Source organism: Podarcis pityusensis (genome assembly GCF_964106645.2).
Source record: "Podarcis pityusensis genome assembly, chromosome: 3".
Taxonomy (NCBI): domain Eukaryota; kingdom Metazoa; phylum Chordata; class Lepidosauria; order Squamata; family Lacertidae; genus Podarcis; species Podarcis pityusensis.
In genome coordinates, this window is record NC_138026.1 from 108,583,907 (window position 1) to 108,600,149 (window position 16,243).

A 16,243-nucleotide genomic window follows, 5' to 3' on the forward strand; every position below is an offset into this window, starting at 1 on the left:
GTTGTAAATATGGATGTTTTCTAATTTGTACTTAATAATTTTTGCTTTTAAAGTGTTTTAAATTTCTTGTTAGCCGCCCTGAGCCCACTTTTTGAACCGGGAAGGGCAGGGTATAAATAAATTATTATTATTATTATTATTATTATTATTAAAGCCATCCAAGTTGGTGGTGATCACAACCTCATGGAGGAGCGGGTTCCATAGTTTGACTATGCACTGTGTGGATAAGTACTTTATTTTCTCCGTACTTTATTTAACATCTAACACTAAAAACGGCACAAGACAGTTCATACGTGTGGTTCTTAAGGACAGAAGAAACTGTCGGTTTCTGTTTCTCATTTCCCCCATCTTAAATTCCTTTCTGAATCACTGTGCATCTATTTTTTTAAAAAGACAAATGCATCAAAATGTGTGCACATTTTTGAGCCTACTTCTCCTAATACATACACAGTTTTCTGTCTCAAGGCAAATCTAAAAAAAATGTAGTATAAACACTGACAACTGGGAAACACTGTCCTGCGAGTGTTTCAATTGGAGAACAGCCTTTACCAAAGGTGTTATGGGCTTTGAAGATGCTCAAACTCAGGACGCAAGGGAGAAATGTGCTAGGAGGAAGGCATGCTTGGCAAATCCACACTGTGATCAACTCCCACCTGGAAACCACTGTCCCCACTGTGGAAGGATGTGTGGGTCCAGAATTGGCCTCCACAGTCACTTACGGACTCATTGTTAAAACTGTGTTTATGGAAGACAATCTTACTCGGATACGAGTGATCATCAAAGAAGAAGAAGAAGAAGACACAGTTTTCTCCCATCTTTTCCTCCACAAACCAATTCTCCAGTTTGTCCTCCATCAGCCAGCCAGAGTTCCATGCCCACTGAATAGGTTCGGTCTTCATCATTCTGTTTTGTGGTCCACACCTCTTCTGCTGTTGCCTCCTACAAGCTCCTCCTCTAAATCTTAGGGTTTCTCCAAGCCTCCTCCTTCCTCAGTCTTAAGTGTAGGAGTAAGTGCATATAAGGATGAACCCTCAGAGAATAAGAATGCAGGAAGCTGCCTGAGATAGACCATTGGTCCACCAAGTTCCATAATGTCTACATTGACTGGCAGTGGCATCCCAGGTTTTCATGCAGGTGACATTCTCCTTCCTGGAGATTGAACCTGATACCTTCTGCATGAACAGCAGATGCTCAACCACCAAGCTACAGGAGTTCTAGCTTTGCTATTTATTATAGGATGATATGGTTTTGACAAGGCATGCTAAGCCCACAGCAGCAAGACAGGGAGGGTCTCCCAGGAACCCAACCAGGCTCCTACGAAACCTAAATCTTCTGAACGGGAGCTAATAAAATTATAGGGAACTGTCACCTCATCAGTGTACACCCCCTTTCCTGCCGCTAATGTTAAATTAGATTGTGAGCCCTGTAAATATTTATGCAACGCACCCTGAGCCCTTGGCACAGGTGGGCTATAAATCTGATGAAATGCAATAACCAACCCAATAAATCTCACAGTACAGCAAACTGAGCTGAAATGGATGGTTTGCTCATTGCCTGAGTAATGGAGAAGGAAGTCCCACTAGGGCTATAAAATCTGAATTGCAAGATTTTGTGTTTACATTAGGGCTTGTGCAATGGATTCAGCTGAGCCCCTGAGCCAAATCTGGCATATTTGGAGGGACTTGGGTGTTAGAAGAATCGGGTGCAGGCAGCCAGCTCAGGTTGATGGCCCAGAGCAGTGCATGGCTATCAGTTTGTGGGCATCAGGCAGGAAGGAGAGGCAGGCCTCAGGCAGGAGAACCCCAAGAAAAAGAACCCAGACCTGCCCTGGCTGCCAAGAGAAGGAAGAAGTCTGCCTCCCAATTCTCCTTCCTGAGAGGAGCTGCTTGCAAAGGAACACTATGGACCAGGCAGGATTGGTGCCTCCGCGTGCCAATCCTGCCTGCAGCAGGGTGCTCCTTTGCAAGGAAAGGAGAGGATCAACACCTCAGCTGAGCAGTTGAGCTGCTGACTAACATCCTATATCCTTTTAAATGTGTCTGTGGGAGGGTTGTGGGGTTTTTGTTTTGTTTTCACCTTGTGTTTTTATGTGGTGAACTGTCAAGATCTTCAGATGAAGGGTGGTGTACAAATTTAATAAATGAATGAATGAATAAAATAAAACTGGGTGAGGGGGAGGCACTTCTGGTCTCTGTTAATTTATTTGGGAACTGGTCTGTTGATGTAATAATAATAATAATAAATAATAAATTTTTATTTATACCCCGCCCTCCCCAGCCAAAACCGGGCTCAGGGCGGCTAACACCAGGTATAAAAACAATTGATTAAAATATAACTTAAAAACAAGATTAAAATACAACATTAAAATGCAGCCTCATTTCAGTAGAAACTCAAATCAAAAACTTTTTGGGGGTGAAAAGGTCAAATCTTCACCAAGGCAAACTATCCAGACTGGTCCTACATGGGCCAGAAAAAAGCCAGGGAACTCCCCAAATAGGAGTTCCATCACAGAAGGAGAAAGGAAAAGGAAAGAGGGGGAAGGGATCAAGTTGATTCCAAGCCATGCAGAACAACTCTGTCTTACAGGCCCTGCGGAAAGAAATCAGATCCTGCAGGGCCCTGGTCTCATGAGACAGAGCTGGAGCCAGTGTTGAAAAGGCCCTGGCTCTGGTTGAGGCTAATCTGACTTCCTTAGGGCCTGGGACCTCTAGTGTGTTGCTATTTATGGACCTTAAGGTCCTCCGCAGGGCATACCGGGACAGGCAGTCCCATAGGTATGAGGATGGGTCAACAGGACCCCTCTCGGATGGACCCACAAGGCATATGACAGCCCTGGTTACATCCTCTAAAAAACTGCAAATGTATGTGCAGTTTCTTTGTATTTGGCTGTGAGTATTTTCTGTTACTCCTTGTTTCTTTTCACTTCCAAAGCAGAGGGAAATGTATTTCAGCATCATGATTTTATGGCAGCAAGATGCTTGTGTGTGTGTGTGTGTGTGTGTGTGTGTGTGTGTGATGCAGTGCTTTTTTCCTGGGGTATGCATCCCCCCAGACTTCACATTTTGTGAAGTTTGGCGTCATTGAGGGACAGTATTTTAATATGAATAGGAAAATGAGAGTGCCCCTAAACATTTTTTAAGAAAAAACAACAACACTGGTGTGATGGGGGATTTATTCACTTTGCATTTTACCATGAACTTCTCTAATTTGCAGTTTCTTGCCCAGTAATAAGGGAACTAAAACTCAGCTAGTCCTCAGAATTTGCAAGAGTCTGAATTCTGCCATGCAATTCTCAAGAGAAAAAACAAACAAACGGGGTGTGGGGCTAGAAAAAATGGAGAGAAAAAATGTCCAGAATGAATTAATGCTATGGGAAACTGGTTGCAAAAAAATATTTATATGGAGCAAAAATGCACATATAGGGGGAAATGTGCATGAAAATGCATAGAAATTGCAGAGAACGAATCCCTCAAACACCTCCAGAACTACACCCACAAAATTCCTCTCTCCGTGTTTGGTAGACAACCTTTGATTACCAGTGTGCATACCCTGTTTCACAATCTGCATTTTATATTTTTTGGGGGGGGGGCATTTTATCTTCCAGATGTGTTTTATAGGCTGGCTGCTTTATTGGTGGGCTCTCGTGCGCATCACGGGCGTGCTTTTCATTTATTTCCTGCGTTTGTCACAAGTCGCATCTCCCCATTCATTATTTACCAGAAGGCAGGTGCACAGCAAGCAAATCCAGAGGTGACAGACAAGGGCTTGCTGGCAGCGACAATTCCGGCAGAAGTTTCCTCCCAAGGAAGGCGGCTGCTGCTGCTGCTGCTGCTGCCGCCCCACTTTTCAAAATCAATGCCCCGAATTAATAATTCAGCACAATCAATAGAGAAGCTAGAAATCAGCAATTTCAGAGCGGTCGAGGCACACCTTTTAGCTGACTGTCGGTTTTGGCTGCAGCACTGAAATCACTGATCCTACAAGCACTCACCCTAACCAAGGGGGGAATCGCCAGCATGAACTGAAGAGCTGGAGGGGACCCCAAAAGCCATCCAGTCGAGCCCTCTCTACAACGCAGGACTCGTATGTACTGATTGTGCCCTTATTGACTTTGGGGATGTGACTCAAGCCAGGCTTTGCCAAGCTGGTGTTCTTCATTACTATGACTCCCATTAGCCCCAGCCAGCAAGATCTGCTGGGCACCGGTTTGGTGAAGTCTGACTTACAGCTTCCCCACAATTTTGCTACTGTAGGACCATGGGGAAGTAGGGCCAGCCCAAGACATTTTGTTGCCTGAGGCACAGAACAAGATCATGCTCTTCCCCATTCCATATACGGAAGCCATTTGAACTTGCAGTGGAATCCTAATTCTAGACTGAGGAAAGGATATTATGCTCCAGTGTACCTGAGGCAGAAGGCTTGTAGACCAGCCAAGACTGGCTATGTAGGAATACAGAGAGGACTAGCCAGGGGGCTTAGAAGGAACATCCAGGAGGCTGCCATTGTTGCCAATCATCAGTGGACTGCAGCGGTTGTCTCACTTTGCCTAATGAAAGGACCGGCCCTGAGTGTATATTTGTGCCCTGTGCTTCGTACCTCTGACCACAGGCAGGTGAATGGGAAGATGCGACTTGTAACAAATTCAGGAAATTAACCAAAACACACCTAGTGCACCTAGCAATGAATTGAACAAAGGCCAATAAACTGAAGCCAACCTCTGCCTGACAGTCTGTTCCTGGCATGATTCAATGTGTGGATGTTTGCCTTTTTAAAGTCCCCAAAGGGAACAGGACTGGGCGACATCCCGTTTTCGGCATCGTGATATATCTGCAGCTAAATATCACAATGTCTGAAATTGCTCAACTGTTCCTGCACACACGAGTCAGAGTGGTATGTGGGTTTGCCCAGTTCACAGAGCTGAGCTAAGCACCCAGACCACTCTGGCCCCCGTGAGCAGGGGCAGTATGGGGGCTTGGTCAACAGAGCGGCAGGCAGCAGAGCAGTTTTAAAAAGCCGCTGCTCTGCCTTCGGCTCGCGTGAGCCAGAGGTGGGGGTCTTGATCGACTGAGAAGCAGGCTTCCTTAAACCGCCTGCCTCAGCTAATCAAGGCAATCTGAGCTGGCGATACAACATGGCTTCCCAGCCAGCACAGCGCAGGCAGGCAGCAGTGAGGTTCACTGTGCATTCACTGCAAATTCTACCTTTGTACAGTAGGGTAGTTTCCACCCACCCACTCAGTATCCTCCAATCAGGGAAGCAAGGTGCCTTAACAGAGTTCAAAGGGCACATTTCAGCCTGGCAAAAGCACTGTGATGCAAGGCTGGTGAGGGTTGTGCTCTGGTGAGGGTTCCCCACCTTTGCCCTGAGTCTCAGAAATGTAAGGTCTGCTTTCTCCTACACTGAGTCCTAGGTATCTTCCCATGTCAGCAGAATGGGCCCTATAGACTTTCCAGGACACGGGCTCATAAAATGGGACTACATTATCTTGTGAGTCACTCTGGGGAGTATACACCAGAAATATCTGCTTCATCCATTGTTAAGCCTGCTCTCCTATGAGACACCATTGAGGGTCAGTTGTGCAGAAAACCTGAGCTCATTAAAGCTACTGAAAAAAAAGAGGAAGCCAGTAGTTCTAGAAGATTCAGGATGGCTTTTAACTCTGGGGAGGAAACTGTCAGTATTTGAGGAAATGGTTGAGTATCGATGAGAAATGAGCACTGCTTCTTTTCTGCATGAGCCCACAAATAGAAGAGTTCTCACATCTACAACTGACAATTAAGGCGTTAATTCCAAAATGGGTAAATAATAGACTGGTCAGCCACAGTGTGCTGAGAAAGGGGCAGTAGTGTGTTGCATTTTGAGAGCAGCTTAAGATTCACCCTGGGATTCCTTGCTAGCCAAGGGTATGAATCGGAGAATATTGGTGTTTACATATTATTTTTGTGTGAGTCTTAAATATTTGGTATGTTTTACAAGTGGCCCACATTGATTTGTCATAGAACCTTCTTTTTTTTAAAAAAAAAACAACAACACACAAAACCAAATCAATATTTTTTTGCATTGTCAGAACTTCAGAATTATTGCTCAAGAAATGGCAATCCATCTGCAACAGATGCAGAAAGGTCTGGTCACAAATAGATGTTGTGGCCAGTGCAAATCTGGGGGAGAGCCAAATATTACAAATGTAGCAGAAGAGCCAAAGGACAAGGATTAAAAAACCCATTACATGTTGCCAGCTCTCATGGTTTTAGAGTAAATTTCATGGATTCAAATGTCCCTTAGTAAGGGAAGGAAGGAAGGAAGGAAGGAAGGAAGGAAGGAAGGAAGGAAGATAGATAGGTTACCTGGTCACTCCAAAAGAAGGTCAAACAAGAAGCCAAATTATTCCTTTTATTATGTCAGTTGTGTCAGTGGAGCAGGGCAACTGGTTTTCAGGTTCCACAGACCTGTTCTGGCTGAATTCTTGCCTGAGGAAGAGTTCTGTGGAACCCCAAACTCACAGCGTTTATCTTACTGCCACTAGGGCTTCTATTTTTGAATCCTAGAGTTTGAAGCAGTGCCATGAATCATCAGATTCACCCTTAGCAGGGAATATCGCCATCATACCATATTGACAGCCAATCACAGATATTTACAAACATGCATGCGTTTTTGGTAAGTTTGCCAAAGAATGTGATATCGCAGCTAAGAAGCAGTGTTTTGGATGTTGCGTTTCAATCAGGGTGGAAAAGAAGCCCTGCCGAACTACACTTTGGAAGGTAAGAATATAAGGAGGAGCTCTCCTGGACCAGCATCCCGTTCCTACAGTCAGATGCTGTTGGGAAGCAGGGCATGAGGACAATATCACCCCATAGCTGTTGTCCTCCCCAACTCCCAGCAATAGCATTCAGACGGAGGCCACCATTCAGCTGGGAGATTCCATTCCACTATCACGGCCAAAGCACATCGATAGGCCTGCACTTCATTCTTTCTTCCCTCAAACAATTGCGATGCAGCCTGTTTTTTGGCACGAATCGCGTAAGAACATCAAGAGAGCCTGATGGATCCGGCCAATGGCACATCCAGCCCAGCAACCTGCTCTCTCAGTGGCCAAGCAGATGTCTTTAAGAAGCTTGCACGCAGGACCTGAGCACAACAGCACTCTCCCCTCCTGCCTCCGGCAGAGGCATACTACCTTTGAGCATGGAGTCAGAGGACTCAGCTACACAGCTGCAAATAAGAAGTTTTAAATACGTTGTAAAGAGCAATATACAAATGTGACACTAGATGGCGACAGTGAGCTATGCCAAATTCAATATTTTTTTTTCAAAACTTTTTTTAAAAAATAAAAAAGCATTTTCATAGTTTTTAAAAAAATGTGTGTGTAGTTTCTGCCAGAGTGTAGCCATCGTGGCTAGTGGCCACTGACAGCCCCCTTCTCCAGATAATGTTACGACTCTTAAGCCACATCTGTTGACTGGTGTCTTCATTTTGGGTTGTGAGAGCAATGACCTGACTCGGTATAAAGCATAAATCATGTGTTACCATGTGTAGTGTCCAAAGGACCCTGGAGTCTCAATAAAGTTTATAGTCTTCACTGTTGTGAGAAAACATTTGTCTCATTTTCCTGTTAAGGTCACAGAGAATCATATCCAAATCCCTCAACTTGGGTCACAGTTCTCTTGCACTACAAGTCCTGCTGCTCTGCCTTATTTCCCACAACCTGATGACAAGAATGGTGTGGATTTTTCACTGATTCATCTCTGTAACAAATGCAATAGCTTCTGACATGAGTTGGGTGAACAGATGCATTTCAAAGATGGTGGAAAAAAGAATGATTACCAAGAGTTTGAGTTGATAGTTGAATTTGGGCTGAAACAGTCACAAACATAGATGCAGACATCTATACAAAGAAATCTGCAACTCTTAGTGTCTACAGAGGAGCACTGTGTTCCTTATTAGAGTTTTAGAATGTAGCCACACCAGCCACAATATTTTTTTTAACTGTTTCATCCTTGAAGATTTCACTGGCAATTTGTCAGGCTGTTGTATGTTCAGTTGAATGCAGGTGGTTTGGGAGTTACCCAAAGTTCCTGGCCTACCAAATCTCTGTTTTTATATATGAAGGTCCCTCATCCACAGAACCCCTAATAAACATGGTGCTTAGAGCAAAAAAATAAAATGTAATCATAAAGATGCATTTTTCTGGAATCAATTTTCAAATGCAATTAAGTAGCACTTTTTAGCGAGTGCATCAGTGAACCATGATAAGGTTTCTAGTCCACATTAAAAATGTGCTGGCGCAGAGACATGTTCAGGTCTCTCCACATGGCCTACTGCAGTTGTGCAGTGCCAAAAAGAAAGGTGTAGATGAAGCCTTAAACATCCTCTGTCTTCTAAACTAGGAATGTGACTATGCTGGTGGTTCAAATCCAGTATCTTCTGGAGCTAGAAAGAGACTTGAGTTCTGTCTCTACCACCATCAGAACACTGCAGGTTGAAAGAGAGATTGCTCTTCTGTCGTTCCTGCAAAGAGGTTGCACCTTTTACTCCCTGCTGCATGCAAAGAATCAAAACAAAAAGGAAAGGAATAAAAAAAGTTGACTAACCTAACCCACCTGAGCTCGGCTCACAGGGATCAATGTCCTCATCGTCGCTGGGACATTCGGCTGAGGCCACCAGGATGTCATCCGTGGTCTGCAAAGGAAAGAAAGAGCCCATTTCAATTAATCAAACCGGTCCAACTAGGTGCTCACCTCTGTCAAACTGCCCAGGTTGGCAGGCACAGGCAGGCATCCACAACCGTAGGAGACTCACAACACTCTGTAAGCTTTTGGCTGTTGTTTTTAGATGGTGATGTCAGTTTCTTTTTTTACTGGAGAGTTAACAAAGGATTATGTCAGCAGTCCAGTGGGACAACAGGTCCTGCTCTCTTACCTCTCCATCTGCAACATCCTTTGTATTCCAATTTTGGTGCTCCTCCTCAGCATCATTTCACTACTTCATCCCTCTTCTTCCCACATCCCTCTCCCAATGATTGGACAGCCCACCCAACTACATTTAACAAACCTGTTTCTTCCTCCTCCTTTCCACCCCTTGGGGGGAAAGATTCAGTTCTCAAAACATCTCACCTGTACTTCCTCTCTCACCTGATTCTATCAGCCCCCAACCTGAAAGATGCTGGGGGAAGGAACTGCTTGCCTTCCTACCTCAGTGACTCAGGGGGCTTTGATTTCTTTGTGGCCAACCCACAAGCTCAATCGCTCAAACCTCCCAAGAACTTGAGGTATTGGCCAGGACTTTTCTGATACCCCTTTTGTCCTGCTTGCAGCTGCTTGCACATAATAATAATAATAATAATAATAATAATAATAATTTATTATTTATACCCCACCCATCTGGCTGGGCTTCCCCAGCCACTCTGGGTGGCTTTCAGCAAAATATTAAAATACAGTAATGCATCAAACATTAAAAGCTTCTAAAATGTCTTCTAAAAGACTGGTAGTAGTTGTTCTCTTTGACATCTGGTGGGAGGGTGTTCCACAGGGAGGGTGCCACTACCTAGAAGGCCTTCTGCCTGGTCCCCTGTAACTTGGCTTCTCTCAGTGAGGGAACCGCCAGAAGGCCCTCGGCGCTGGACCTCAGTGTCTTGGCTTCTCACAGTGAGGGAACCACCAGAAGGCCCTCGGCGCTGGACCTCAGTGTCCAGGCAGAACGATGGGGGTGGAGAGGACCATCAGAGACGAATCAGAGATGACCATCGCTGCAGGATCTCCCCCTGGCAGTGGTGGCTTATCGGTCAGGTCAAATGGAGCCCCACTGACCTCAGACAACTTCTAAGTGCCTAGCATCTTATGCGCAACCAGGAAGGGTGACCCTGGCCCCCAGCTCCCTGCTCCTTTGCGTGGCCCTGTGTTGCAGAACTCAGCAGGGAGGCAGATGGAGACAAGGCTGGAATACTTGGCTCTGACACAACATCAGCTCTGGCTCCACCTACTGCTTGGGCTCCCTTCTGCCCAAGTCACCAGCGCTGCCTCCTGGATCCTGGAAGCAAATTCTCAAGTGGCGACCGAAAGCTACCATTGGAAAGGGGTCTTCAGAGTTCACAACCTAGCAGGGCACTTCGGTTCCGAGCCAAGACAAACAATTAGAAAAGCAGGTGCAATTGCGCACGCACAGAAGCGGGGAATCCAGACTTAATGCATTTTCACAGCTGGGGCTCAGCTTGGCGGCGTGTGGAAACAGTACTGAGCAACCGCAGACCAGGCTGCCAACTCTAGAAACACATTATCTTGATGATAATAGTGGTTTACATCACATCTTCAATGTATGCGGTACTTTACAGAGGAACCAGCAAAAAGGAAGAAGAAGGTGGGGGAGAGATTGGATCCTTGCCCCTAGGAACTTGTAATTTACATTTTGATAGTGAAGAGGCAATAAAGGGAAAGCAAGCTAGAGAGGGAAGCAAGAGACGAGAGTTTGTACCTGGTTGTTGGGCAAAAGAGACCCTGCCACCTCTTGAGGCAGTCTGCTCCACTAGGTAAAGGTAAAGGACTCCTGGACGGTTAAGTCCAGTCAAAGGTGACTATGGGGTGCGCCGCTCATCTTGCTTTTCTGGCCAAGGGAGCTGGCGTTTGTCCACAGACAGCTTTCCGGGTCATGTGGCCAGCATGTTTAAACTGCTTCTGGCACAACGAGATGCTGTGATGGAACCAGAGCGCACGGAAACTATGTTTACCTTCCCGCCACAGTGGTACCGATTTATCTACTTGCACTGGTGTGCTTTTGAATTGCTAGGTTGGCAGGAGCTGGGACTGAGCAACAGAAGCTCACCCCGTCGCAGGGATCCGAACCGCCAACCTTCTGATCAACAAGCCCAAGAGGCTCAGTGGTTTAGACCACAGTGCCACCCATACAGCCCTCACCATTAGGATGTTCCTCCTAATGTTCTGCCTCCCTGGTCTTTTTGCTGATTCTAACCCATGCATGGCATTCAAAAGAAGTGAAGGATGGATCTGACACTTCCTCAACTTTAAGTAAGAAGAAAATATGTTCCAGCCGGCAATGTCAATGTTGCTGACAGCAGTCGTTCCCCCATGCTTCAATTCCACTCCACCCTCCTTCTAAAACACCCCCAAAACTGATAGGTGAAAGATGGAAGGAAAATCTGCTTGGCAAAAAAAATGAATTTTGGTCGCTGTTAATAGCACCCATGATAAACGCCCATAATTTGCTGGGCAGCTGTTCTGAGTTTTCATTAAGGGGGGATTTAAAAGGCAAAGGAGAACCTCTGTCTTTGCCAGCAGCTTGTAATGAGATGACATACAGAGCGAAATAATCGTAACAACACATGCTTGGATTAGAGTGCCTTTTGGGTGACTGGGCAAATCCATCTTCACATTAGCATCAAACCCTCTTGGATTTTTCTTTTAAAGAGTTAAATAAGAAAGGCTTGTGTGCCAAGCTGATTTCCATTCACTGCAGTCTCCTTGCTTTCTGCACAGGGACATTTAAAGCATTCTGACTTTTTTTTGGTACGTAATATATGTGTGAATAAGGCACAACACATATTTGTAACATACAGACATAGAATAATAGAATCATAGAGTCGCAAGGGACTCCAAGGGTCATCCGGCTCAACTCCCTGCAATGCAGAGATCTCAACTAAAGAATCCATGACAGGTGGCCATCCGACCTCTGCTTAAAAACCTCCAAAGAAGGAGAGTCCACCACCATTCCACTGCTGAACAGTGGAACATAGAGAAGGGAACAAGGAAGTTCTCAGTGACAAAACTTCTCTGGTTTTCTTGAAGATTAAGCTTAATAAGGCTGGAAGACAACGCAGAACTTCAGACTTGGAATCTGGCCATTACTCAAGTGTAAGAGTTTCAAGACTTATCCGTGGACACGACAATGGCAAACACGAAAGGTTGCACCCTTCTTTTTTGTGCACTGCTACTTTGCTGTAAATTAGATAGGCATGCCAGCCATATCTGTTGTTCCATTCCTCTAAGTCTAAAATATCATTATTATCTAATGTAATCCAGTCTCTGAGCCAACTAAAACATGCAGCATCATAGTATATTGCACTCTTCTATTGCCTCTCGAGACCGACAGATGCCAGCAACAATTTATCTACTGATCTTATTTATGGCTAATTATTTACTATTTATTATTATTCATTTACTAAACCACGCTGAGAGCCACTGTGGTGCAGTGTTTTGGACTAGGACCTGGGAGACCAAATCCCCACTCAGCCATGGAAGCTCACTGGGTGACCTTGGGACAGTCTCTCACTCTTGGATGAACCTACCTTACAGGGTTGTTGTGAGGGTGAAATGGAGGAGGGATATTAAATGTAATAAATAAATAAAATACTTATTTTATTACATTTAATATGCTGCCTTTCCAACACATGGCAACCTCCTGCACCGTGTGTTATCCTCACAAAGGCCTTGTGAGATAGGTCAGGCTGAGAGATAATGACTGGCCGAAAGGTCCTCGGTATTACCAGTTGTTCTTCTGTTAAATGGGCATTTTGTGGTGCCTACGACCTGCCAATTGCTTAAAAAAATTATTAACCCCACTTTGATGTTATATATGTATATATTGCAAGCTTCTGGCCTCTCTTTGCTGGTTCCTCCCCTCCCCCCACCCCCACATGTTTCTTCTCCATCAAAAATAAATATTTAAAATGAGAGAAGCAGCTTAAATCTTTTTGGCTACCTCTTCCTGTTTGAGGCCAGGCATATTACATTCCTGAGCCGTAAGATAAACTTGCTGAAAATGAATACCTGGCTTTAAAAAGAGAGAGAGAGAGAGAGAGAGAGAGAGAGAGAGAGAGAGAGAGAGGTAGAGGGAGAATAAAAGAAAATAACCCAAACTGATGGGATTTCTAGAAGAAACCAACAGGGTGTGAAAAATTAGGATGGAGTTCATGTGGGGAGCGGGGGGGGGGAGCAAAACCCTAAAATTTCATTTCAGGAGGCTAGATTAACTGAGCAATTTTCTCACCAAGACTGTGTAATTTAAATTTAATTTACTGTGTGTGAAGCTGATCTCTCTGACTGTCTGTTGAGACAGTAGTAGAAAGAAAACTCAAATATGTCACATTAATCAATCCTATTCTTCGGCATCCCTCTACCTGGAGCTTATAAGCTTCTTCCGAGCAATAAACCACCTGCCCACCCCCCAACAAGGGGGAGGGGGTTAAAGAAACAGGCCTTAACTTGTGGCACTATATGCCAGCACTCCCCAATTCCTCTCCCATTCCAAGTTGAGGCACTGGAGTCCCATTGAATGGAAATAAATATGTGTGCAACATCCACAGCTTCTCTCCCAAGAAAACCAGCCCAACCCCATAAACTAAAGGTAAAGGGACCCCTGACCGTTAAGTCCAGTCGCGGATGACTCTGGGGTTGCAGCGCTCATCTCGCTTTATTGGCTGAGGGAGCCGGCGTACAGCTTCCAGGTCATGTGGCCAGCATGACTGAGCCACTTCTGGCGAACCAGAGCAACGCACGGAAGTGCCATTTACCTTCCCGCCGGAGCAATTCCTATTTATCTACTTGCACTGGTATGCTTTCGAACTGCTAGGTTGGCAGGAGCAGGGACCAAGCAACGGGAGCTCACCCCACCACAAGGATTCGAACCACTGACCTTCTGATCGGCAAGCCCTAGGATCAGTGGTTTAGACCACAGCGTCACCCACGTCCCCCCTCAAAAAATTCTGAAGCAATTCCTAGAGGAAGAAAGGTTTTGGGAAAATAGAGCTCAATCCAAGGCATAGCGTTAGTTAAGTCTGAAATTATTTCCTAGAGTAGAGGTGGAGAAGTGCAACAAGATCTGAACTGGAAGCTGGTACTTCTAGGATGCTGGAGAAGAGACTGGTCATCATTGCCTTCCCTAAAGCTTGCCTTTTGCTACTGCCAGCCTCCTCCATAGTAAGGATATGGGAGCCAGCCTGTCAAGAGAGGACCCCTTCCCTCTGAACTGCATTGAACTGGGAGTGCAGAAAGACCAGCAACCAAAACTTCCTGCTCAGATAACACCTGCTTTGCTTTGCATTTAGGTGCAAATTGAATAAATAAACGAATGAAAGTAAAATAGATTGGTGCTTTTGTTTTTGGGGTAATTTATTCTATGTATGTTAGAATCGCTGCTGTTTTGTCATTTTTGGATTTACTGACATGCTCCATGCTCTATATTTTGTATAATTGGGTTATTTCGGTGTTTCCAATGTTTGCTGTAAGCCGCTTTGGGCAAAGCTCATTGTGGTGGGCTCTCATTTGTGGGGTGGGTCAGGGTTCCATCCTCTCCCCCATGCTCTTTAATATCTATATGAAGCTGCTGGGAGAGATCATCAGGGGGTTTTGGCTGGGTGTTCATCAGTATGCAGATGACACCCAGCTCTACCTCTCTTTTAAATCAGAACCAGTGAAGGTGGTGAAGGTTCTGTGTGAGTGCCTGGAGGCGGTTGGAGGATGGATGGCAGCTAACAGATTGAGGTTGAATCCTGACAAGACAGAAGTACTGTTTTTGGGAGACAGGGGGCGGGTGTGTAGGGGGATGCCCTGGTCCTGAATGGGGCAACTGTGCCCCCCTGAAGGACCAGGTGCGCAGCCTGGGAGTCATTTTGAACTCACAGCTGTCCATGGAAGTGCAGGTTAATTCTGTGTCTAGGGCGGCTATCTACCAGCTCCATCTGGTACGCAGGCTGAGACCCTATCTGCCCACGCACTGTCTCGCCAGAGTGGTGCATGCTCTACTTAATTCCCGCTTGGACTACTAAAATGCGCTCTATGTGGGGCTACCTTTGAAGGGGACCCAGAAACTGCAATTAATCCAGAATGTAGCAGCTAGACTGGTGACTGGGAGTGGTTGCCGGGACCACATAACACTCGTCCTGAGAGATCGGCATTGGCTCCCAGTACGTTTCTGAGCACAATTCAAAGTGCTGGTGTTGACCTTCAAAGTTCTAAACGGCTTCAGCCCAGTATACCTGAAGGAGCGTCTCCACCCCCATCGTTCAGCCCCAGACACTGAGGTCCAGCACCGAGGGCCTTCTGGCAGTTCCCTCACTGCGAGAAGTGAGGTTACAGGGAACCAGATAGAGGGCCTTCTCAGTAGTGGCGCCCGCCCTGTGGAACGCCCTCCCATCAGATGTCAAGGAAATAAGCAACTATCCTATTTTTAAAAGACATCTGAAGGCAGCCCTGTTCAGGGAAGTTTTTAATATTCAATGCTGCATTGTTTTTAATACTCGATTGTGAGCCACCCAGAGTGGCTGGGGAAACTCAGCCAAATGGGCGGGGTATAAATAAATTATTATTATTATTATTATTATTATTATTATTATTATTAATGCCATGCATCAATCAACCAGCCTCAGGCTGTGGGGTGAGGGCAGTGGTGGGGTGGGGAAGGAGAGGGCAAATCCCTGCATCCTTGTTCTCCTCCCCACATCTGGCTTCACACTTTCTTTGACTATTCCAGCCACCCTGGAACAGGTCCCTGATAATGACTCTCGCTTAGCTGGAAGGAGGAAAAGGTTATATTGACATTCATGGCTCCACCCACCTTTGCTTCTGACTCCAACCATCACTGGCAGGTTTCCCCACCCCAAGATATTAGCTTAGAAGGGAACCTGACCCTTCAGCTGAAAAGGGTTTCCCACCCCTGACCTAGAGCACCATGGCTGAGGTCTTTTAACATATGAAAGGTATTTCATTCTCTGGAAGGAACATTACCATAATGAGAAAATTATCAGTATTATATTTCTTCCTTAAGTGCAGGAATTTGAGAGGGCCTCCTGCCTAGAAAACCAGCCAAGACTGCCTTCTCAGTCCCCGGCCACTTAACACATTAGGCCACAAGTGGAAATTAATGCAACTTTCTCTGTCTCTCGCTCTCTCTTTCCACCCCATCATTCTGCATGAACACGGAGGTCCAGCTCCAAGGGCCTTCTGGCAGTTCCCTCCTCACAAGAAGTGAGGTTACAGGGAACCAGACAGAGGGCCTTCTCAGTAGTGGTGCCCGCCCTGTGAAACGCCCTCCCATCAGATGTCAAGGAAATAAACAATGATCTGACTTTTAGAAAACACCTGAAGGCAGCTCTGTTTAGAGACGTTTTTAATGTTTGAAATTTTATTCTATTTTTAGTCCTCTGTTGGGAACCGTCAAGAGTGGCTGGGGAAACCCAGCCAGATGAGCAGGGTATAAATAATAATAAAATAATAATAATAATAATAATAATAATAATAAT

The 16,243-nt window shown here is 45.5% G+C and overlaps 1 protein-coding gene across 37 annotated transcripts in view; it reads right to left on the bottom strand.

Moving 5' to 3' along the window:
- Positions 1–16,243, bottom strand: part of NRXN1 (neurexin 1) — a 1,569,693-nt gene that overhangs the window by 15,033 nt on the left and 1,538,417 nt on the right. For 24 of the 37 annotated variants that reach the window (XM_081000811.1, XM_081000824.1, XM_081000819.1 and 21 more), the window contains one exon: positions 8,589–8,676. In XM_081000811.1, coding sequence (XP_080856937.1) covers positions 8,589–8,676 — 88 coding nt within the window. The remainder of the gene's footprint in view (positions 1–8,588; positions 8,677–16,243) is intronic. The other 13 variants (XM_081000828.1, XM_081000816.1, XM_081000813.1 and 10 more) reach the window with 1 other exon arrangement.